Below are 23,767 nucleotides of genomic sequence, written 5' to 3'. Positions count from 1 at the left end.
ACTAGGTGTACACTTACCTAAGATCATGAAGTTCTGATCCAGAACCAGTTATTAATAGAAACTCCCCAGGAGACTGGTGAGAAACTGTCAACTCAGCATATACTTGACCTTTTGGTGTTAACATGTGACTTATATTTGTAAAACCCACCTACACAAAAGAATTTTAAATTACCTCAGGATGAAATAAAAATCTTATGTGTCCTTTTAACACCACATGGAAATAAAAATGTGGGTGTCAACAATGAAAAACATCTGAATGCTATCATTTATATCAATTGTGTGAACTATCTGTAAACCTAAACCCATTAATTTTGAAGTTTTCAGTTTAAATGACCATTATAATTACTTGTCATAAAAATTACACTTCAGCCAATTTGGGGGCTCCCATTTACACAACTAAACAAAGTCATAAAGTCCTTAGATGATAATTCATTTAACAAAAATTTAAATTTGAAAATTAGCTAGAATACCCTTGGTTAGTTGAAGGGTTCTGGTGTTCATACAGAAATCATTAGGTGAATTGAAATAACATATTGGTTTTTTTGAAAACGAGAGGTAGAGAATTAAGTAGGCCAGAATCCTGGACCTTGTACCCCTATAAGGTTATTTACCTTGGGAATGACATTTGCAAAGAGATGGTCCAACAATCTAATGGAGTCTTGGCCTTTGATGTTAAACTTGCCAAATGGTGACAGGTCAATCACCCCTACTCTTTGCATAACCTGTTTATACTCAGAGCCCACAGCATCAAACCAGTTTGTGCGGCGAAAACTTGGTCTGAAACACAATGTTTGTCATAAAACAAGAGTTATTCATTTTCAAACAATTACGGAATAAAGATATTTTAATACACCCTATTTGCCTAGAAAATTTCATTTGGGGGAAAAGTGCCACCTGTGCTACAAATCATACATATATATTGGAATCTGATTTTTTAAGTTACTCATCTATCCCTTGACCCATTTCATAGTGAATGAAGTATTGATTAAGTAGAAAATAAGATAGGCCATGTGGGTTCTCAGATCTGGAAAAGAGCTTAGAAGTTAACCAATCCTGTAGTTTTCAACCTTGGTTACATATTAGAATCACCAGGGGGAGCATTTTAAAAATACTAATTTGGGGGGCATAATTAAACCAGAATATATGAGGGGTAGAGCTATCTTGTCTGTTGTTTCTCAAACATTTATGCAAATACATCACTTGTACTTGTTAAGATACCGATTCTGATGCAGCAGGTCTGCGGAGGGGCCCTAGATTCTGCACTCTAACAGGCTTCATGCTGATCCACCTGGAGTAAGCAAGGATCTGGTCCAAAATCTTCATTTTTTAGAGAAAAGGCACAAAGTGACTTCCAAGGTCTTTGCATTAGTTAATGACAGAGCTGGGCCTGGAACAAAGGTCTCCTAACTCATTATGCAGGGTCGTTTCTAGTTTACAGAGTGGACTGTTAATGTGGTATTTTAACTTCAGAGCAGGATGCTAAGTCTGCAAAATGAGTCTTCAGTGGTTTAATTATTAAAATAGTAGAAGAAATAGACCAGGTCCAAATAGCATAAGGTGAAGAATAGATCTGGCATTTATCTGAGTTATTTAGGAAACACCAAACCGGTATTTTGCCCCCAGGTAATCTCCACTGGCTGACTACAGAGTCCAAATTCATTAATCAACAACTGGCCCTCTACTATACTTTGGACCTTTTAGATCTGATCTTAAAGTAGACATTAAAACCTGTTTAAATAAGCAAAATGACAGGTCAAAAAAAAAAAGAGAGAGAGAGATAATTGGACTTCCTGGTGGTGCAGTGGTTAAGAACCCATCTGCCAATGCAGGGGACACGGGTTCCAATCCCTGGTCTGGGAAGATCCCACATGCCGCGGAGGAACTAAGCCCGTGCGCCACAGCTACCGAGCCTGCCCTCTAGAGCTCGCGTGCCACAACTACTGAAGCCCATGTGTGTAGAGCCCGTGCTCCGCAACAAGAGAAGCCACCGCAATAAGAAGCCCGCACACCACAACAAAGAGTAGCCCCCACTCGCCGCAACCAGAGAAAGCCCATGCGAAGCAATGAAGACCAAACACAGCTGAGAAAGAAAAAGGAGAACTTAACGTGAAAAGGAAACTTTGTTTTCTCTTGGTTTATGGATTCTCATGAGAAAAAATATATAATCACTATTAATCCCAAGTACAACAACAGTATGCAATCCAAGTATAATGGCAACAGCTTTAGAGGAATTCAGAGAATTGTTTTAGTGATGTGCTTTACGTTTTAGCTCAAACTAAAATAGTAAATTACCTTTTCCCCTAATTTATTAGCAGTGCATATAATTTGCATGATTCAATGCACACACACTAGAAAGCAGTTGCTTTGAGCTATTCCTTGACAAATAGAAAATCCATATTTCCATACTGTTTCCGTACCATGTGACTTGGCCAGGCATCCTAAACCAGGACAAACCTTTAGGAGCCAACTGAAGCCATGTGGGGATTTGGAGAGGGTGGGGAAGGTTCTCTGAGCAACTGGAAAATGCCAAGCAGAGGCTTCATCTGGGCTGGTTGTAGGTCTTGCGAGGCCACATGGGTCCTAGATGTGGGCCAATGTCACGTGGGATGAACTAAGGCCTGCACTGCACAAAAAGTGATTTTTGTGGGAAAAGGCTCAATGCTCTTTGGAATGGGGTGGAGTGACGGGGTGGGAAGGGGACATGGCACTTCTCTGGGGTCCCTCCATTCCACCCCCAAATTTCATTCTGCGGTGAGAGTGACAGGCAGGTTAAGTCACTCACTTACCTGTACCCAGTGTCCTGGCCTGGTTGATAGAACCAGTGTGGCTGCTCCCAGCCTGCATGGAACCCCATGGAACACTTGGACTCCAGGGTTTTATAAAGCCCACTGACTCGCTGAGTTGGCCTCCCGGCAAACCGTTCTTCTTTAGGGTAACCAACTGAAAAAGGAAAATCGGTGCTCTGAATAGCATAGAACCAAAACTATAAAATATTTTGAAGGGATTCAGAAAATGGAAAACACAGCACTTAAAGTCTAGAAGCATATATATATATATATATATATAAATATAATATATATAATATATGTATATATTATATGTATAATATATATGTATGTATAATATATATACATATATATGCATTAAATTTATGTTTTAAAAAAACCCAAAGCTGTCATTTATATTGATCATCAAAGGGTAAAGTAAAAATACATTTAAAAGTTAAAATCACTTATGCATTCCTCACATTAAAGATATATATTCATATAGACTCCTTTTTGTGTCTTAGAAGCACATGCTTTTTAGACTCCCTAACCATTCCCCCACGATACACAGAATAAAAAGCTTCTAAAGTCAGAAGTGATGTAAGTCATTTCTGAACACACTTCATAGACAACAGTAAATTTGCACTTTACCCATATTGTTGAATCCATATGACTCTCTTGCTTTGACCTCGGTGTACTGAGTTGTTGTCCACTTGCCATAGCGATTGGGATCCAATTCTATCAGATCAAAAGGAGGTTCTCCATGCAGGATCCAGTCACTGAGATATTTCCCTACCCCACCAGCATGGATTATGCCATACCTTTCAAATACAGAAATAAATACCCTGTTACTAACACATATTGTTTTCCAACAATGAAACATGTCCATATATTTAACAAGTCCTCAAAGCTACGGTGTTCTGTGCTATTGCTATTCAGAACACACAATCAACATAATCTTTATGCTATCATTTTTTTTTCCTCAAAAAAAAATGTTTAGGCATCGAAATTAAATGTGCCTGACTTGATAGCTAGTTTCTTTCCACAGTTTCAAGAGCTGTCTATCTGCAAAACAGTCTACGACTCTTAGCTAGTAAGGATGCTTTAGGAAAATGGAGGAGAGGAAGTACACAGGCAGATGTGGTTGGTACCTTATCAGCCCTCTTGAGCTATGATTATCCTCACTAATAGGAACTTTGCAGGAGAAATATGTGCACTGTAGAGTGGCACACCCATCTCTTCTCAGACTCAGTTTAGTTCAGGTTCCCATAGCAATGACCTCTGCACAAGGATCTTGGGCCATTATTGTAGAAGCATTCAGACAAAGAGGCATTCACGCAAGGACTTGTGGGAAAGAGGAGGAAGAAACAATGGCTCCTGTATTTTGCAATTTGGGTCACTTGGTGGGGAGGGTTGGCTTGTTTTCTATTTCCACATGAGGATGCTTTAAAACCAAGAACAGGACTGTGGCAAATAATTTCATACCAGATGAAGGGATCACAGTTTAACGTCGCCCATGGGCAGTCCTACCCATTCATTCTTGTGGATAAAGGAAAGTTTTGATGAAGGACTTTACTGTGGGTTCGTCTGTGGTTTAAGTCAAGAGAAGCTTCTGAGGAATTGGATGAGCAGGGAGTCACCGGTAGAGGACCAGGAAAAGGAGCTACATGAGCAGACCCCAAAATGCAAGAAATTCCAGTACCTCAGATGAAGCTACTTAGCCAGCATCGCAGCTTCTAAGAGCATGGGAGGACCTTAGCAAAGACTGGAAATGTTAACTAACTTTTTCTACAAGATACCAGTTTTTCTACTTTATAAAAATGAATGCTTATATTTGTTATAAGGATATTTCTCAAGCAGAATAAAAAGACAGCAATTTATACTTCTCTGGATAGTTTTAAAAAGAGACATGGCTCATCCAAATCACCCACAAACAATCTCATTAAGTTTCAAGAAAGCAAAAAAAAAAAATTAAATACATGCTTAAAATAATTGTGAAATATATGCTTAAAATGTTTATTCACTTAAACAGTCCCAATGTATGATATACAACACTTGCCATTTTTGAGAGCTAGAGATACTGTTTATAAGACTTGAAACTATTTAAAGTTTTTCTGATATTCACTGAGTACTCACCATTTACCAAGCATTGTTGCCTTCTAACATGTACCAGGTGATTTATTCTTTAGCAACTCTATTTTACCAATGAGAAAATCAGCCTGCACTCAGGGGTTAAATAAGGTCACACAGCAGATTCAGGATACAAACTCAGTCTTCTGCCCCCAGTATACACTCCCTGTTATTGGACTTTACTTCTTCAATGGTTCTCAATCTTTTTTCACCCAAGACACACATAACAGAATTTACATCCTTGGCAGACTCCTTGGGCATAGGTAGGGTTGTGCTTCGGTTTCCTGTGGTCTCACTGCTACACCATCATGTTCTTTCCAATAAATGGGGCAGAGTGCTGTTATTTGAGGATAATACTGAATCTAATCTATTTTTAAAAACTAGATTTCTACAAACTTCAGCTCTATAATCATTATTAAGTTACATGTAAAATCCCATACAACTGAATGCTATGAAACATCTATTGAGAGCCCCTGGTGTAGTGGTTGAAAGTGTAAAAGCATAGAGTAAGAGAGATCTGGGTAGGATTTTGGTTCTGCCACTACCAGCTGTGTGACCTTGGGCAAGCTGTGTAACCACCCTGAGCTTTAGTCTCCACATGTGTACACTTTATGGTGCTGGTGGAGAAGTAATTGACATGGCATTTAAAAGCACATAGTAGGCAAGCAGTACATGGTGGCTATGGGTCCTTGTATAACCAACAACAGAGTATGTCTCTGCCCAATGGATAAGATTTTCATAAGGAAGTAACGTGTGAAGTGGAAGTGAAAGGGAACTTGAAGAGGAAAGAAGAGTGAGGCTCTTCTTCTAGGCCTAGCATTAATCAGTAGAACCTACTTCTTCTACATGGCCCAGCTGCTCTGCTTTTTGAGTGTTTGTGTATGCTTTTTTTTTTTTTTTTTTTTTTTGCGGTACACAGGCCTCTCACTGTTGTAGCCTCTCCCGTTGGGGAGCACAGGCTCTGGACGCACAGGCTCAGTGGCCATGACTCACGGTCCCAGCCGCTCTGCGGCATGTGGGATCTTCCCGGACCGGGGCACGAACCCGTGTCCCCTGCATCGGCAGGCGGACTCTCAACCACTGTGCCACCAGGGAAGCCTGTGTGTATGCTTTTTTATGATAACTGTGAAACTGTCTCTCCTCTCTTTAAATTTGCTGTTTATAATCTGTTGTAAGCCAGGATAACTAGATTCAATTCAATCCAACTCATTAAACATTTGGGGAGCATAGTGTTAGTCACGTAGAAGCAGAAGAACTTATTAGATTTGGTATAAAAGTAAAACAGCTTTGACTGAGGGTATTCTGTGAGTAAGGTAAATGAGCACTGGCATATATGTAGACAGTTTGAAAATACCTATTCTCTCGACTGGTTGGACTAGAATAACAGACAATGCTGAAATGCTGATCCTTGGGCCCCTCTCCAGACTACTGAATCAGAATCAATAGGAGGGGTGTCTGGGAATCTGTTTGTTGGTTGGTTTTCCAATTCCACACACCTTTCATGGATTCTAGTGATAACTAATAAGAATTTCACAGATAAGATGCAAAGGAGGATGAAACACGTGTAAGTGACTAACCACAAAGTTGAGATTCTGCTTTTTAACAAGCCCTGGTGCTCAGCCAGATATGGAAATCACTGGCCTTCAGAACCATGGGATGGATCACTGATATAAATTGGGAGGGGTAGCCGATGTGAGGATTCCACCATGTTACATAAGAAATATCTTAGCAATCCCAACTTTTAAATAACAAGAAGGCCTTTTGGGGTCAGACCAAATTGGTCAGAGAGAGTGTGGCACTTTGTCTACCCGGACCTGTTATCTTCCCCATTCACCTCGTGACGTCTACAACCTGGGAAAATTACCCAAAGCAATCAAAGCAGGAGTCCAACATCAGCGCCATACAAGTAGATACAATTTCTAGGTGATAAGTAACTAGTGTTCTAAAGAAAGCAACTTCCGGGCTTCCCTGGTGGCGCAGTGGTTGAGAGTCTGCCTGCTAATGCAGGGGACACGGGTTCGAGCCCTGGTCTGGGAAGATCCCACATGCCGCGGAGCAGCTGGGCCCGTGAGCCACGGCTACTGAGCCTGCGCATCTGGAGCCTGTGCTCCAGCAACAAAAAGAGGCCTCGATAGTGAGAGGCCCGCGCACCGCGATGAAGAGTGACCCCCCGCTTGCCACAACTAGAGAAAGCCCTCGCACAGAAGTGAAGAACCAACATAGCCAAAAATAAATAAATAAACAAATGTGGGTTTTAAAAAATAAAAAAAATAAAAATAAAAAAACTGGAAATAATAACAGTCCTTTATGTAAAAAAAAAAAAAAAAAAAAAAAAAGAAAGCAACTTCCTAATTTCCTTAGTGACAGGTGTTCTATTAAAATATAAATATCATGAGGCCAGGAACACTGTCTGCTCTTGTTCACAGATAAAGAGCAATGATCTGCAAATATGTGTTGACTAAATCAATAATTCAGTGATTAAGCTAATCGCAGAATCAAAAAGAATAAAATGTTTAGGAATAAATTTAGCAAAAGAAGTACAAAACTTACACTCTGATAACTACAAATCATTATTGAGAGAAATTTTAATTAAAAGTCCTAAACAGGGCCTCCCTGGTGGCGCAGTGGTTGAGAGTCCGCCTGCCGATGCAGGGGATACGGGTTCGTGCCCTGGTCTGGGAGGATCCCATATGCCGCGGAGCGGCTGGGCCCGTGAGCCATGGCCGCTGGGCCTGCGCATCCGGAGCCTGTGCTCCGCAACGGGAGAGGCCACAACAGTGAGAGGCCCGCATACCGCAAAAAGAAAAAAAAAAAAAAAAAAAAAAAAAAAAGTCCTAAACAAATGGAAAGACATCCTTTGTTCATGAATCGGAAGACTCAATATTAAGATGACAATACTCCCCAAGTTGATCTACAGATTCAATGCAATCCCTACCAAAATCCTAGGTGGCTTCTTTGAAAAAATTGACAAGCTGGTCCTAAATTTTACACAAAAATTTAGGAAGCCCAGAATAACCAAAACAATACTGAAAAAGAACAAAGTTGGAGGATTCACACTTCCCAGTTTCAGAACTTACTGCAAAGCTACAGTAATCAAGGCAGCATGGTACTGGCATAAGGACAGATGTATAGATCAATGGAATAAAGTTGAGAGTCTAGGAATAGATCCATACATATATGATGAATTGATTTTGACAAGGATGCTGCGGTACAATAAAAAAAATAAATATTCGGTCTTTGTCCCCAGTTCCTGGCACAGAGCTCCTAAAACCTTTGGAATTTATATTATTTTGTATGCTAACAGATAGCTCCATGGAAGGGGGGCAGGGGAACTAGATAGCTTCAGACTAGGGGCTGGTCACCATAAGTTCAATCACCAATGGTCAATGATTTAATCAATTGTGCCTGTGTAATGAAACTTTCACAAAAACTCCTAAACAACAGTGTTCAAAGAGCCTTTGGGTTGGTGAACCCATTGATCTACTAGGAAGATGGTGCACCAGAGAGGGCATGGAAGCTCTGCACCAGACCCCTCCCTCCCATACCTTGCTCTATGCATCTCTTCCATTTGGATGTTCCTGAGTTGTATTCTATAGAATAAATAGGTAAAAGTAAGTAGGGTTTTCCTGAGTTCTGTGATTATTCTACTGAATTATCAAACCTGAGGAGGGGGGTGCAGGAACCTCCAAATGTGTAGCCATTCAGTCAGAATTACAGGTGATCCCTGGAAGTGAGGACATCTGAAATTGGCATGTGAAGTGAGGACAGTTTTATGGGACTGACTCCTTAACTAGTGGGGTCTGCACTAACTCTGGGAGTCAGCAGCAGAATTGAATTGAACTGTTGGATAGTCAGTTGGTGTCAGAGAATTAGAGAATTAAATGTCAGAAATGGTGTCAGAAAAAAGACATCATAGATGCCAACACATTTCAATGAGTAAAGAATAGTCTTTCAACAATTGGTGCTGGGACAGTTGGCTATCCTTAAATGAATCAAGCTGGGTGCTTACCTCATAGCACATACAAAAATTAACTCAGAATTGATTAAAGACCTAAACGTAAGAGTTAAAATTAGGGACTTCCCTGGTGGTCCAGTGGTTAAGACTTCGCCTTCCAATGCAGGGGATGTGGGTTCAATCCCTGGTCGGGGAGCTAAGATCCCACATGCCTCAAGGCCAAAAAACCAAAACATAAAACTGAAGCAATATTGTAACAAATTCAATAAAGACTTTAAAAAAAATGATCCACATCAAAAAAATATATATTTAAAAGAAAAGAGTTAAAACTATAAAACTCTCAGAAGAAAACACAGGTATAAATCTTCATTAACTTGGATTAAACAATGGTTCCTTATATATGATATCAAAACTACATTCAAAAGAAGAAAAAAATTCACATTCTGGACTTCATCAAACTTAAAAACTTGTGTGCTTAAATGGCTATGATCAAGAAAATGAAAAACCCACAGAATGGGAAAAAATCACAAATCATGTATGGGATAAGGGTTTTGTATCTAGAATATATAAAGAACTCCTACAACTTAACAATAAAAAGACAAATAATCCAATTTCTTAAATGGGCAAAGTATACAAATAGAGTATACAAAGTATACAAATACTTTGTATACAAAGTATACAAAGTATACAAATACTTTTCTCCAAAGAAGATAAGTGATGTACAAGAGAAACACTCCCACATGAACATGCCTACATATGGACTCTATAGGGGATTTCCCAAGCCCTCAGTTACATTATACCTTCCAGCTCCCTATCTTCATCTGGTTTTCTCCCTCTGGATGTCCCAAAGACCTAAACTTAACACTGTCAAAAATGGAACTCATTATTTTTCCAATTATTTCTTCCTTTGGCCCCAGCGTCCAACCAGGAGTCAAGTAAGAAAGGTTGCCATCACTTGCTATTTTTCTCTCTCCTTAAGACCTAATGTAATCAATCACCAAATCTAAATAATTTTGTTTCCTATCTCTCAGTGCCCACTGCTGCTTCCTTAGTTCAGACCCCAGCCTCTCTACTGTATTGGAAGAACAGCACCCCAACCAGCCCTGTGACTCTGATGAGACTTACTGCCTTGTTCTCAGCTGTAGCCCAGTGCCCAGAACTAGACCTGGTACAAAGCTGGCCAATCATCAAATATCAGTTGAATAAATGGCCAAATAAAATGGGGAAGAAAAGTAAAATATTAGAAACTGTGATATGATAGTAAGGTAAGCTTGATGTTAATATTCACCAAATTAATGGAACAAATATTAGAGATGAAACATCAAATGGGTAATGGAACCATAAATAGTAAGCAACCAGAGGAACCATAAAGAAACAAAAATCATGTTGAACAAACATGAATTATGGTGAAAACTGCATGAGGCATATTACACATTTGATATTTTGATTTATCTTTGTCACATTGTGTTATGAAAACATCCTTGCAAAAGTGGGGCAAATTGACCTATCTGAACATTCACAACATGAAAGGAAACATAAATAATGGAAATGGCAGGAAATATGCAAAGAGAAAATTCCAGGAAATCATTGCCCTTCTGTGTACAAATCTTTTAAACCTATACAAGTCAAAGTTTTAAGACAAAATTTTTGTGTGTGTGTGTGTGGTACGCGGGCCTCTCACTGTTGTGGCCTCTCCTGTTGCGGAGCACAGGCTCTGGACGCGCAGGCTCAGCGGCCATGGCTCACGGGTCCAGCCGCTCCGCGGCATGTGGGATCTTCCCAGACTGGGGCACAAACCCGTGTCCCCTGCATCGGCAGGTAGTCTCTCAACCACTGCGCCACCAGGAAAGCCCAGACTAAAATTTTTTATTCCTCACATTTCATTGGTCATAAAAGGGAGAAGACTCTCTGCCTCTCTCCCATTTTCCATTCTTGGCCTGGGATAATGGGATAAGACTTCTCTAAACTACATAACTCTATAATAAATGTTGAATTACATAGAGATACTCACCCAAAGCCTATAGCCACCCAGTAGTTTCTGACCCCCTGATGGGGCCCTACCATAGGCAGAATGTCAGGAGAATAGGTGATAGGACCATTGACGATATTGATGATGTCAGCCTTCTTCAAGACTGGAACCATTTCCATGGCAGCCTCGACGTGTTCCATGATTCGGTCTAGGTCAGACTCAAAGAGTTCCTTTCCAAAACCTGAAGAGAAATGCCATTGTGGTCAGGATGCCACAGCTGCCCTGACGTGTGCTCCAAAGTGATTTACATCTCTGAATCAGCTTACATTTAAAGATGGCCCATTAGGAAGGTATTGTACTTTCTTTTTAAAGTCTAAACTTGATATTTACTATCAACAGATGAGTACTGTTATATTAGTATACTATATTACTGAGAAGAATAATGTTATTTCCTGAAACAATAAACCATGAAAGTTAACCTTTTTAATAGAAAATTTTAATTTATGCATATTAGCACTTTCCAGCATTTAGGCCGATCACAATTTTAAAAAACAAACAATAATAATTTGGTTTGTCAAGAGAGGTCTTTTATCCTTCAATTAACCATAGAAGTCTGCTTCATTCTCTCAGGTGAGGGCAAATGGGAGTTTGCAAAGTCATGTCAGGACAGTGGGGATAAATGAAAAACCACTTTAGCATCTAGGATGATGAATTCTAGACACCTTTTAACTCTTAGCGGGGAAGGATGGCATGGAGGCTTCATTCCTCTAGCCCTCTTCTATACACATCTGAGGGCTGGAATTCTGTGAAAAGAGTCAGGGTCTTGGAGCACAGTCATCTTCTCAGTCATAAAAGGCACTGGGATTGAAGGCAGGGCTATGGATGAGCTGCTAAAAGAATATCGCCACCAATCCCAGGGATGCTCCCGCACAGCAGCCAGCCAGCTCCTTCTTGTCCCTCCTGTGGACTGCATGTCAGGTCAGGGAGGCCTGCAGATCACTAGGGTTAGACCAGGGCATGTGGACGCCCAGGGCCAGCCAACAATCTGGCTCTTCCTCCAACTGGAATTATTTAAATATTTGTTCAATAAATATTATTAAATATTTGTTCAAATATTTATGTGGAGGAGAGATTGCCAGCATGGGGGAAGAACAGAGAAGGAGACTCCCAGGTGGCAGATTAGCCCTCCCTCTGGGATCGGGAGCCATTCCCCTCAGGCCCGAATGTGCGGAGCCGACCCAGCAAAACCAAAGCCCTCAGTTGACTGGCCCAACTTCTGTGGAAGGTGGTTTATCATTTGTAGTAATGTGGGCATAGATGTTCTTTGAAGAGTAGGAGGGAGGGATTCATTCCCTAGCCCAAGTAGCTTATCAAAGTATAATTCTAGAAAGCACAATTACCTCCATTTCTTTATATCCCCTACAATATTTGTGTGCCAATGACATTTTAGCTCCTTTTATAGATTAAAACCTGAGATACCTCCTTAGGTGAACCAACCCTTCATCTGGCTCTGCAGAAATGTTTCATGAAAAACAAAAACAGGTCCTTCTCTCCCTTACAGATCTTGAAAGAGAAACTATGGTACCTCCTGAGTTAGCACTGAGGCCTAAGACTTTTCCACATCCATTTATGCAGCACAGGAGGGCTTCAGTTCGCAGTACCAACTTATCCTGCTCTGCTATAGACTTTGAGGCTTTCATTCTTAACAGGCTGGATGTCCTATCTCTGCTACCTGTTGTGTTTCCAACTGTCAAAGAACAAGAGCAGCTATATCCAAATCTAGAAACTAGACCAAGTAAGCAGGGGAATAAGGAGAAAAGGGGGATGCAGGAGGTTGGTGTGGGCAGGTAACAATTACCTGGGGCCTTCCAAAGCAGCGGGGAGCATCTTTTTCAGCTTTCCCACCACCAATTCTCTTTCCTTATCCCCTGTTGTGATTGTTCAAAGGGATATGAGAACAGAATTTACCTCGAATCCCTCACTTCCAATGTCCCAGGTATCTGATAGTCTAGTATTATGGTGTCATCTTATTCTACAGCCAGCCCAGAGTTACAAGGAAGATAAAATAGATGTGTCTGCACACACTTCTATTTGCTGAACCCACCTGGAGGAACTCCACTGGTGACCCATGAGTCCTGAACTTTCATTTTCTCTTGACTTTCATATGGACCAAACAAAAGCCCATCCCTTTCCTGTCGGAGGTAATAAGATCCTTCCAGGTCACGGAGCACTGGGAGTTCTCGCTTTAAAGCTTTCACTTCAGGGATGGTCGATGTGACAACATACTGATGCTGAACTGGAATGAGAGGATGTTCTAGTCCAATCATCTTACCTACTTCACGAGCCCAAAACCCTGAAATAAAAAAATCATTTAAAAATGTCACCACATATAAAAACATACCACAGATGACATTGATACAGCAATTTCAATTAAAATAAAATATTTAGAATACTTCAGTGCTCATGGCAAAGTCTAAAGAATGTCCTAACAATGCAAATGAACTTATCTACAGAGCAGAAACAGACTCACAGGCATAGAAAACAGACTTGTGGTTGCCAAGGGTGAGGTGGGGGAGGGATGGACTGGGAGTTTGGGATTAGCAGATGCAAACTATTATATAGAGAATGGATAAACAACAAGGTCTTACTGTATAGCACAGGGAACTATATTCAATATCCTGTGATAAACCATAATGGAAAATTATATGGAAAAGAATGTATAATATATATCTGAATCACTTTGATGTACAGCAGAAATTAGCACAACATTGTAAATCAACTATACTTCACTAAACTAAATTTTTAAAAAAAGAATGTCCATAAAAACTTTACATTTTTTGCCATTGCAAAATTGAACAGGAGAAGAGAAGACAACATTTCACACTACCCCAGAGTTTTGAAGAATCTAAGGGAACTCCATTCCTGAAAAACAATTTTGCCCATAAGCAAAGGTGTACAAAAAAGAAAATTATTTGAAGGAAAAAAATAAATAACCCAAATATATAGAATGTACAAATGTTGATAAGAAAGACAGTAATGGACTGACCTTACTTGTAGAGCAGGGACGGTCAGGCAATGGAAGAGGCCCTGGGTCGATGTGATCAACATAATAATCATGCATAATAAAGCCCTACTAGTTAGTCCTCTATCCCCCAGACCCTCCTCTCCCCAAATTGTTGAAGCCTAAAATTCCACAAACACAGAATTGTTCTGTTAACTTAAAATTTGAAAATGTATGCACTTTTGGAGAGATAGCCTTTTAAGTTTTCTGTTCTTTTAAAAGTTTAGTTTGAATATGTTTGGAAGATCCTTTCTTGCAAAGGCACCTGGTGTCCAGAGCAGGGGGGAGGAGGTGCCACAGCAAAGAGGAGAGGGCTCATAGATAAGTGAGAGTTCCCACAACCTATGTTTCTCCCTTCAGTGTGCAAGGGGACTGTCTTCTTGGGGGAGATGAATATTATTTTTTTCCTTTGCAAAAGATGGAACCAGATAATTTGTGACTGAAAGACCCTTGATTCTCCCTCTAGGTGACTCTTAAGGCTACAGATGTGGAGCTAAAGTCCAGAACGATAAAAAGACATGCCCAAGGTCACACTGGGAGACCCTGAAATGGTCACATCTTATTGGTTTTCTTGCTACAGAAAGACTATTTTTAAAATCCAAGATTCCTTCACTTGTATAAAGGTATTTGAGAATCTAAAATGATAAAAATGATTAGTTGGCAGGGATGCAGGGTCACCTGACCCATCAATGAATTATTGGGGAGAAGGGGGGTTCTATTTGCTTGTTTCTTTCATAAGAATTTTGAATAAATCATTCAAATGATTAGGGAATCTTCCTTATTTCTTTAGAGACTGCATTCTCTAAATTTTTAACCATTTCTGTTTCTCCTTTTTTTGGCAATCTAATAAGGAGTTCTGAAGTCTCTGTTATTATGAAGCTCAGAGCTAGTCACAAATCATCAATTATGAGTCTAGGAACCCTGACTACTGTACTCTTATATGGCATCTAAACATCACTCTTGCGTTCTGTTGTTTTGTTTTGGCCTAACGGCTAAGTTGGTCACACTTGGATAACAGCCCCAGAAATGGGTGTCCATTTGCAAACCAAAAATCTTACCTGTGGGCATTAGAGCTGTTTGCTGGTCTTTGAATAATTTAATGACTTAATTTATTCTTGCCTAGGAAGATGTGAATTACCAATGTCAGGACTTTGTAGGATAATATAGTAAAGCCACATATTCTAGTTATATGCACTGGAGCAGTTTCAAAATATAAAAAGCCAAAATATTTAGCCTAGCAATTCAAACTACTGCAGTGCTTAATATACTTGCTTCAATTAAAAACATAAATTGAAGGAAATAAATCCTGTCCTATTCAAATATATTTATAAATTTCTGAATCTAATTGCTTGTTTATTAATATACTTCATCATTAAAATAAAGTGGAAGTGTATGCATAAATATCATATAACTATATTACTCCAAACCCCATAGCAAGCTGGACACTGTTTTTCCCTACGTGGTGGTGTTTGTTGGCATTCTCTTCCTCTATATGTCAATCAAGTTAACATAAAACTTGCCAGAATTACACTTCAACCCTTGCTAGATCACCCAACCAGCAAGTTCAAAGGGAAGAGAAACAAATGTGGAGGAATCCTCTATAACCTACCATTATCACCTGAAAAAACACTGAACAGAAGAGTCAATAAAAAAGTGATCATTAGAAATGGCTTCCAATTTTTAAAAATGCAGTGACTGACAGAAATGGAGTTAAAATGAACAGTACAGGTTGGTGGACAGGTTTACTTCTACTAGATGGTTTATACAGTGACAATGATGTTTATACAGTGACATTCTCTGATGCAAAGTATTGGTAAAATTAAGCAATTCTTTTTTGGCTGAACACTGGGCTTCATCTTGGCATGACCCAATCACATTTCTGATTTACCATATTAGGAAAATTCTTAAGTAAATTTTACAGAGTTATCTCAGGGCTTAACGAGTCAACTGTAAACAAGATCAAGAGAAACATTCCTCACCATGCAAAGAAAAAGCTTGCATCACAGTGAATAGCTCCTGCCCTTGCCCTTGAGCTGCCTCTGGGGCTCAGGTTAGACGGAAGGTAGAGTGAAGCTGTGTTTAAAGCAGTACTAAAGGCAAGTTAGCCTATTGCACACCAAGAGGTCAGCAGGGTCAGAAACTGTTCCTCAGCTCTGCTTGCTCAAGAATAAGGTTCCTACATTCCCTCTCCTGTAGGAACACTGATATAGCAGTGTTTCTCAAAAGATATTTTACAGACTATCTGTTACAGACAGTACAGTACCTGGAGTACTTGTTTAAAATACAGCTTCCCAGCCAGACCACCTGGGAAACTTCCCACGGTGACTCTTACGCACCTAGGTTGAGAACCAAGCTCTTTGGGAAGTCAGTTTACCAGCAGAATGGGTGCTGGATGACTACAGAGCAAGTGAAAGGATCTGGGGACAGATGTGACACTTGATGCTAGTGTTTCCCAGACCAGGGCACAGACTTTCAAGGAAATAATTATAATAATCATAAAAATTATCATTATTATACTTAATTTGTTTAGTGCTTTCTATGTGGTAGGACTTTTCTGGGTACTTTACATCATTTACAGATCAGAATAACTTGTTCAGATGGGAACTATTATCTCCATTTTACAAATGAGTAATTTGCCCAAGTCACACAGTTGGCAATAATGTGTCTCTGGTCGAGATAGCCCCACTGCCCTGGACAGTGCTGGAGACACATCAGCAAACTGATAAATTTCTGCTTTTAGACTTCCCTTTCCATGGATATCCTGAAGATTCAGCAGCCTTCTGTTATGACTCCATGTAAAGAAACTTTTAGCAGGTTATGGTACAATTGAGTAGATAAGAGTGGCCTTTACATCATTTACGTTTTGGTTGTATATCCAAGTCTATATCCTGGTTACTTTAATTAGGTTTCAGAGCTGCCTGAGGGCCTCACCTGAATTTATGAGACATCCTGGACTCACTGAGTAACTCTGGGAAACATTCCATCAGACATACATTCTAAATCATGTTAGCACAATGCCTTCTGCAGATGGTTGCTTTTATTCATAAAATTAATCTTTGTTAGCTTTAAGTCTAGAAAGGGGCATATCCAAAACTTCACCCCCAATTACTGAGGTTTACTTTTGGGGGAACTTCTATACTTTAAATCAAGTTTTTTTTGAAAACAGACATAAATAACTAAACACACACCCCTCCACACCTTCCACGGACTATTTATATGTGATCAGTTCGATTTTCTCCAATAACTTTTGCCCAGCGGAAGAGAACAGATGGAGAAGAAAAAGGAAAAAAAAGATATGGGCCAGAGATGTGATCTGAATGATGTAAAGAACTGAGAATTGAGACCGTATAGTTCTTCATACAACTGTGAACAAGGAGCTGCCTGGAGTTATCAAGACCTGAGGATGGAACTCAGATGTGGCTGAGTTAAAGGCATCAGGAGCAAAGAATGAAGAAGGACATCCTGAAGAACAGTTTTTCTGGTGCTGGTCTGGGATTTGTTTTCTGAGGCCAGTACCAGAAAAACTGTTCTCCAGGATCTCCTGCCACTGTCCTCCTCTGCCCGGATCACCCCACAAGATTGCACAGCTGGGCCTCCCTGGTGGCGCAGTGGTTGAGAGTCCGCCTGCCGATGCAGGGGATACGGGTTCGTGCCCCGGTCTGGGAGGATCCCATATGCCGCGGAGCGGCTGGGCCCGTGAGCCATGGCCGCTGAGCCTGCGCGTCCGGAGCCTGTGCTCCGCAACGGGAGAGGCCACAACAGTGAGAGGCCCGCGTACCGAAAAAAAAAAAAAAAAAAAAAAAAGATTGCACAGCTGCATAGAATATTTCATCTGGTAACCAATGTCCTGGGCTTAGGTCAGATCTCTTTGGAAATTATTCTTTCTCTTCAGAGATTCCTTATTCCTCACAGATTGTGCTTTAGAAAACAAAATATTACAAGTGCAATGAATCGTGCAAATAAATATTTATCCATTTTAGGAAAACAATAGATAAATGTGTTAAATTAAGGTCTTCTATGTTATTTGTCAAAATATCAGTTGGGGGTGTGTGGCTGCCTGAAGCACTGTTAAGAAAAATCGTGGGGTTTGTCCAAGTCTCTCTGAAATGAGTGCAGTGATCAATTAGCAATGTCTGACACAGGTGCTGGATATGAAGTCAGAGCATGTTTATTTAGTATTTGCTATCACTATGAAAACAGTCAAATGTTTTTAGAGGCTCTATTCATGAGACCATAAAGAAAGTTGCAAAATTACAAAGAATTTTTGCTACTTGTAAAAAAAAAGGATGAATGATTTCATTGCCTTAGATCTTCTAGCAGAATTTCGACCAGATGTACCCAAGGACAGTGGGGGATGGGGGGTGCCTGATGGGGATTTCCTTGGGGGCAGGGCAAGTGAAATTCAAAAACAAAGCAAAGTTTTATGCCTTTGCTCTTATTTATTAGGTAAGTCCTTTTACATTATTTGGAATTTCAAATGATGTTAAAGAATGAATGAGATTTTATGCTTTTCAAATGGGGGGGCGTGGGTTAGGAAGATTCAGAAATACTAACTTAAACTCTTAAATACTGAAGACATGACTTTTTCCAGGGCCACTAAAAATGGTTTGTTAAAAAATAACATCAATCAGAAGTTATGATTTAGAGGAAAGAATCCTCAGGGTATTTGTTTCTGGCATGTCCTCATGGCGTATCATCTGATCTGATAAATAATAAAGATTGTTTTCATTTTGTAAATTTAAGCAATGACTCAAAGAGCAGAACATGAGAAAATCAGTAGCTGCCTCATGTTTATTTTACGTTTTAAATTAACCATTATGAACTATAGATAAATATAAATTATTAGCCCAGTTTAGATTGCACAAGCAGTTTCATTTGCACCAGGATTTATTTTTATGTGTGATATCTGAAATTTACTTCATAGGCAGAGAACCTGATAAAGTATGTTAATTCAAGAATCAAAAGACCCAGGTTCAAGTCCTGGCTCTGACATAACTGTCACTTTGCCAATTAGTATAACCTTCTTGGACCTTGGTCTCCACAAATGGAAAATGAGTGAGTTCTTAGATTATCTCAAATATCCCTTTTGGCTTCATTACTCTGAGTCTAAATTGTAACAGAGCAACCTAAAGAAAAGATTATGAAATATATTTAATAATGTGCTGAAAGGAAAAGGGTTAAAAGTTTTTTGAACAGAGTAATCAAAATAGATGAGAAAGATCACAAATAATCAACTCTGCTCTAAAAAACAAACTGAGAGCAAAGAGGATGCTTGTGAATTTGAACATTAGAATTTGGTTATTATTATAAAGAAAATGTGAACACAGGGAGGAAAAAGAAGCATAATTTAGCAAAACATTATCCGGAGCAGAATAAAATGGAGCATGGAGAAGAAAACCAACTCACTATGGATAACCAAGGACAGAGTTGTATCTCACACAACAAGAGCAAAATGATGGAGGGAGAGCTTTGTAGCTTAGAAACAGACAAAATGTTTGCCATGGGAGTACCATGGTGTTTCATAACAATGTTCATAGTATAAAATATTACGTTATGACTAAACATCTTATTTCTTTGCCACTTGAAAAAAAACAGTATTTGCTGTACGCGGGCCTCTCACTGTTGTGGTCTCTCCCGTTGTGGAGCACAGGCTCCGGACACGCAGGCTCAGCAGCCATGGCTCACGGGCCCAGCCACTCCACAGCATGTGGGATCTTCCCGGACCGGGGCACGAACCCGTGTCCGCTGCATCAGCAGGCGGAATCTCAACCACTGCGCCACCAGGGAAGCCCCAGTATTTTTTTTTTAAATGACGCTTACCTGCAGCATTCACAATTCTATTTGCTTTCATAGATCCCTGTGGTGTTTCAACATCCCATGTTCCATCTGACTTGGGTTTCAAAGAAGTCACCGGTGCAGGATATTTTAAAAGGGCACCATATTTCCTAGCCCCAGCAGCCAGGGCCATAGTTAGAGAGTAAGGATCAATGTGACCATCTCCAGGATTATACAGTCCAGCTAAAATCTAAATCGATCACAAAAGAGTCAATATTCAAATGAATACACATACTCACTCAGTGTAACTGTATCCTGCCAGCAAATGTTTAGCAAAACTGGACTTGAAAAATGCATCATGGCATCAGATTGATCAGTCTCCACTTTTTTTTTTCCTATGTCCAAGCTCAGAGCTAGGCAGGACTCACATTGAGAGTTAAGTAGACAGGCTATTTGACAGAGGCTTGCAATTAATTGTTTCCAACATTCATTCTCCCCTCCCCCACAAAGCAATGGAAACCAAATGTTTATTTAGACACATAACCACTAAGAACAAAGAGTTTCCAATAGTTGGCAGCTACTAGTTCCAGATGGTAGCTAAAACCATCACTAAATTCTGGTCAATGAAATGCAAATGAAAGTGTCAAATGAAAGTGTCATGGTCACATGAACCATTTTAATAAGGAGACAACTGGCATATGCCCTTTGTCCCTTCTTTGTCCCTTCCTCCATTCTGCTGTCTGGAATGCAGACATGATGGCTGGTTCTCTAGCTGCCATCTTGGAGTAAGAACAAAGGAGTCACATCCTAGGAAAGACAAAGCAATGATCCAGAAGGCGACTGGATCCCTGAAGTCTTCATGGATAAGAGCCACCCTTCAGCCCTGGACTGCCAAAATGAAAGAGAAATAAATGTCTATCCTGTTTAAGCATTATTATTTTGGTTTCTAACATTTGCAGTTAAATCTGATACTAATTGATAAATTATTTATATTTAATTGTTTAATACTGTTAATAGATTCACATGTTAAATATATATCTGGTGTCAGGAAAATGTATACTTGATTCAGTCATCAACAACTAGTTCTTAAATACCTACTTTGTGCTATGGCTTGAGGTACTGTGGGGGAAACAAAGAAGAATAAAACTCAGATGAAACAAGGAAGGAGCACTGAAATAGTACAGTTAGTTCTCATCCATTCAACAAAAATCTATTAAGCACCAAGTATGGTCAAGAGGCTTTTGTCAATTTTTTTTCTGTATCTATTGAGATGATGATGTATTTTTGTCCTTTATTCTATTCATGCAACATTGCATTGATTGATTTTTAGATGTTAAACTAACCCTGCATAGCCAGGATAAATTCCACTTGGTTATGCTAAAAAAATCCTTATTATATGTTGCTGAATTCAGTTTGCTAGTATTTTGTTGAGGACTTTTGCATCAATATTCATAAGAGATACAGGTCTTTCTCTTCTTGTGATGTCTTTGTCTAGTTTTGGTATCACAGCAATACATTCTGGCCTCACAGAATAAGTTGGGAAGTGTTCAATTCTCTTCTATTTTTGGAAGAGTTTGTGAAGAATTGTAGTAATTCTTCTTTAAACGTCTGGTAGAATTCACCAGTGAAACCATCTGGGCCCCAGCTTTTCTTTGTGGGAAGTTTTGGATTACTAATCCAATCTCTTGTTATAGGTTTAGTGCAAGAGACTTTTGGTTTTAACGGAATTTGTATTACTGTAGACTTCTAAATGTCACTTTGGTGTTTCATAATGGATATGTCCTTATGCAGTGACCCTAGATCTATTTGATTTGGCACCCTGCCCAGAGCCAGAGAATACTCTTCCCACATATTTCCATTGCCCAATGTCCTTGAGAAAAATCTGTGATGGTGAGAACTTCCAGCAGAGCATCCCAAGATTGACATATAAACAGATATAAGAATATCCTTCCTGGCAGTGGAGGCAGAATTTAAACGCAGAGAATGCAATGCAACATCAATCTGCCACCAAATTGGCATCACACAAAACTACTGAAAAGGAGTGCCAGCAACCTGTCAAGACTCACAGGGGCTAACAACCCAGCTCCCAGAGCAACGCTATGAACCCTTAGGTGTCAGAGATACTACACTGGGGAGAAACACAAGCCTCTGCTTCCCTGAACAGTTCCACCTTGTACCCTTAGGTAGCATATGTACAAAGGAGTCAGAGAGCCTGGGTTCAAATCTCCTCTAGCTCTTTCTAGCTGGATGGGCTCGGGCCCACTATGTACACTATCTAAGCTGCAATTTCCTGTTTAGTAATAATCTGTACCTTCTATTATTATTGTGAAGAGTAAATGAGATTATACATGTAAATGGCTTTGCATGATACCTAGTACATTAAGTATGGGCTGTAGTGTTAGGTAGTGTAGTATTAGTCATTGTTATTATTATTCAAATGGGATTATCACCCAGCAAAAAGACACTAAATTCCCAAGTGGATTTTCTCAGCTAAATTTGGTTAGATCAATACCTGTCAGGGTAGTACAGCTATGAGTTAGGTGATATCTGTGTAGCAATATAACACGTACTTCTACCTTTGATTTTGTAAAAAAAATGTTAGTAACACAGTCTTTCTATACACACATTTGTCACACCTGGTTATTGTCTTCTCTGCATTTCTCAAACAGAAGGTTTATTATAGAAACCTCCAGATCTGGGGGACACAGTAATAGAAAGGTATTGAAAATGTTTCCTCAGTTGTAATAGGTAGAAAGTTAATAAGATTTTTCATTACCTTTACTGTATTTAGCAAACATAATAGCCCATCTTATAATTTACCCGAATTCCAGCATTAATCATCTGATTCTGACATTCAAAATGTGTGCACAAAGTTTTTTCTAATTAAATTTCTAAAATAAAATTTTCTGATCTTAATTAAAATCAACAAGTGGTAAAAAAAAAAAAAAAAATGCCCTTAGGATAAATACCTTATTCATGTTGAGTAAAGGAAACATCTCTTTTATTTTTTCAGGTTCAATAATATACTGTTCCGTTGCATGCCAGCCAGTCCGAGTCATTTGATATTTAAATTCATCTACCCTTACAGGAGTTGTAGCAATTCTGATACTACCTGGCTGATGGAATCCCACCACCTGTGATGACAATGCCGGTAAAAGCTCATAAATAAATCATTATTTGGCACTCAAACATGGTTCTTCTCCAGCACAATGAAAATGAAGGTGTGTAAGAAAAGAGATTCACTATGCAGTGAAAGTGATAGCTATATACCATATTTACATCATATGAAAGATGTTCATTTTGCAAATATTTACTAAGTGTCTCCTCTGTGCCAGGCACTATGCTAAGCCCCAGAGATGCTGTCGTGAACAAGAGAGATGAAGATCCTGCCTGGATGGAGCTTACAGTCTATAGGTGAAGATGGACAGCTAAATGCATAATTACAACATGAGATAGTGCTCATGTACAGAGTGGAAGAAAATTATGTGAAAAAAAGAAAGACAAAGGATTTGAAGAGGGAACATGAAGAATCAGAATGTTGCAGTGAGGAGATTAAGTGTGAATTGAAATAAACATTCATCTGGCATTTATTGAAGTCCTTTAGTTGGCCAAGTACTCAGCAAGGCCCTAGATGACAGTGATCAAAGATGCAGTAATTATCTTCAAGCTGCTCGGAATCTGTAGGGAAGACCAGTCAGTAAAGCAACAATCACAATTGAGAGGGATTTGTTTTATAAGAGGTATGTGTACACATGTTCTTAGAACCAAGAGATATGCCCTCAGCTCCGCCTGACTGCTGGGTGAACAAAGTCAAGCATGGCTTCTCAAAGGAGACGCCCCCCAGGAAAGGGTGGAAGGCGAATGCTGAAAGGGGGACCAGAAAGAATGCTGTCTCAGGCAGACAGCCCAGCTCATTCTAGAACTGTATGCAATTAAGAATAGCTGAAGCATCTGAGCATAGCAAAGAGTGGCAAGAGAAAACATTGGAAAGGCAGGCAGGGCTTAGCTAATGAAGGCCCTTCTTCTTTGGCTTTTGTCCTGTAGACTGTGGGGAGCCATATGATGGTTTTAGGCAAGGGAAATAGCATGAAAATTTTAAGCAGACTTCAGTC

The 23,767-nt window shown here is 39.6% G+C and overlaps 1 protein-coding gene across 2 annotated transcripts in view; it reads right to left on the bottom strand.

The window, feature by feature from the left end:
- DMGDH (dimethylglycine dehydrogenase) overlaps window positions 1–23,767 on the bottom strand; it is a 61,766-nt gene that overhangs the window by 27,975 nt on the left and 10,024 nt on the right. For both annotated transcript variants that reach the window (XM_082621733.1, XM_082621732.1), the window contains exons 4-11: window positions 22,625–22,789; window positions 19,701–19,905; window positions 12,924–13,172; window positions 10,862–11,060; window positions 3,417–3,586; window positions 2,787–2,940; window positions 612–777; window positions 18–148 (exon numbers count right to left, since the gene is read on the bottom strand). In XM_082621733.1, coding sequence (XP_082477859.1) covers window positions 18–148; window positions 612–777; window positions 2,787–2,940; window positions 3,417–3,586; window positions 10,862–11,060; window positions 12,924–13,172; window positions 19,701–19,905; window positions 22,625–22,789 — 1,439 coding nt within the window. The remainder of the gene's footprint in view (window positions 1–17; window positions 149–611; window positions 778–2,786; window positions 2,941–3,416; window positions 3,587–10,861; window positions 11,061–12,923; window positions 13,173–19,700; window positions 19,906–22,624; window positions 22,790–23,767) is intronic.

The sequence above is a fragment of the Mesoplodon mirus genome, assembly GCF_964341445.2.
Source record: "Mesoplodon mirus genome assembly, chromosome: 5".
NCBI classification, from domain to species: domain Eukaryota; kingdom Metazoa; phylum Chordata; class Mammalia; order Artiodactyla; family Ziphiidae; genus Mesoplodon; species Mesoplodon mirus.
The sequence above is the reverse complement of the archived record's forward strand: the minus strand, read 5'-3'. Positions and strand labels throughout refer to the sequence as shown.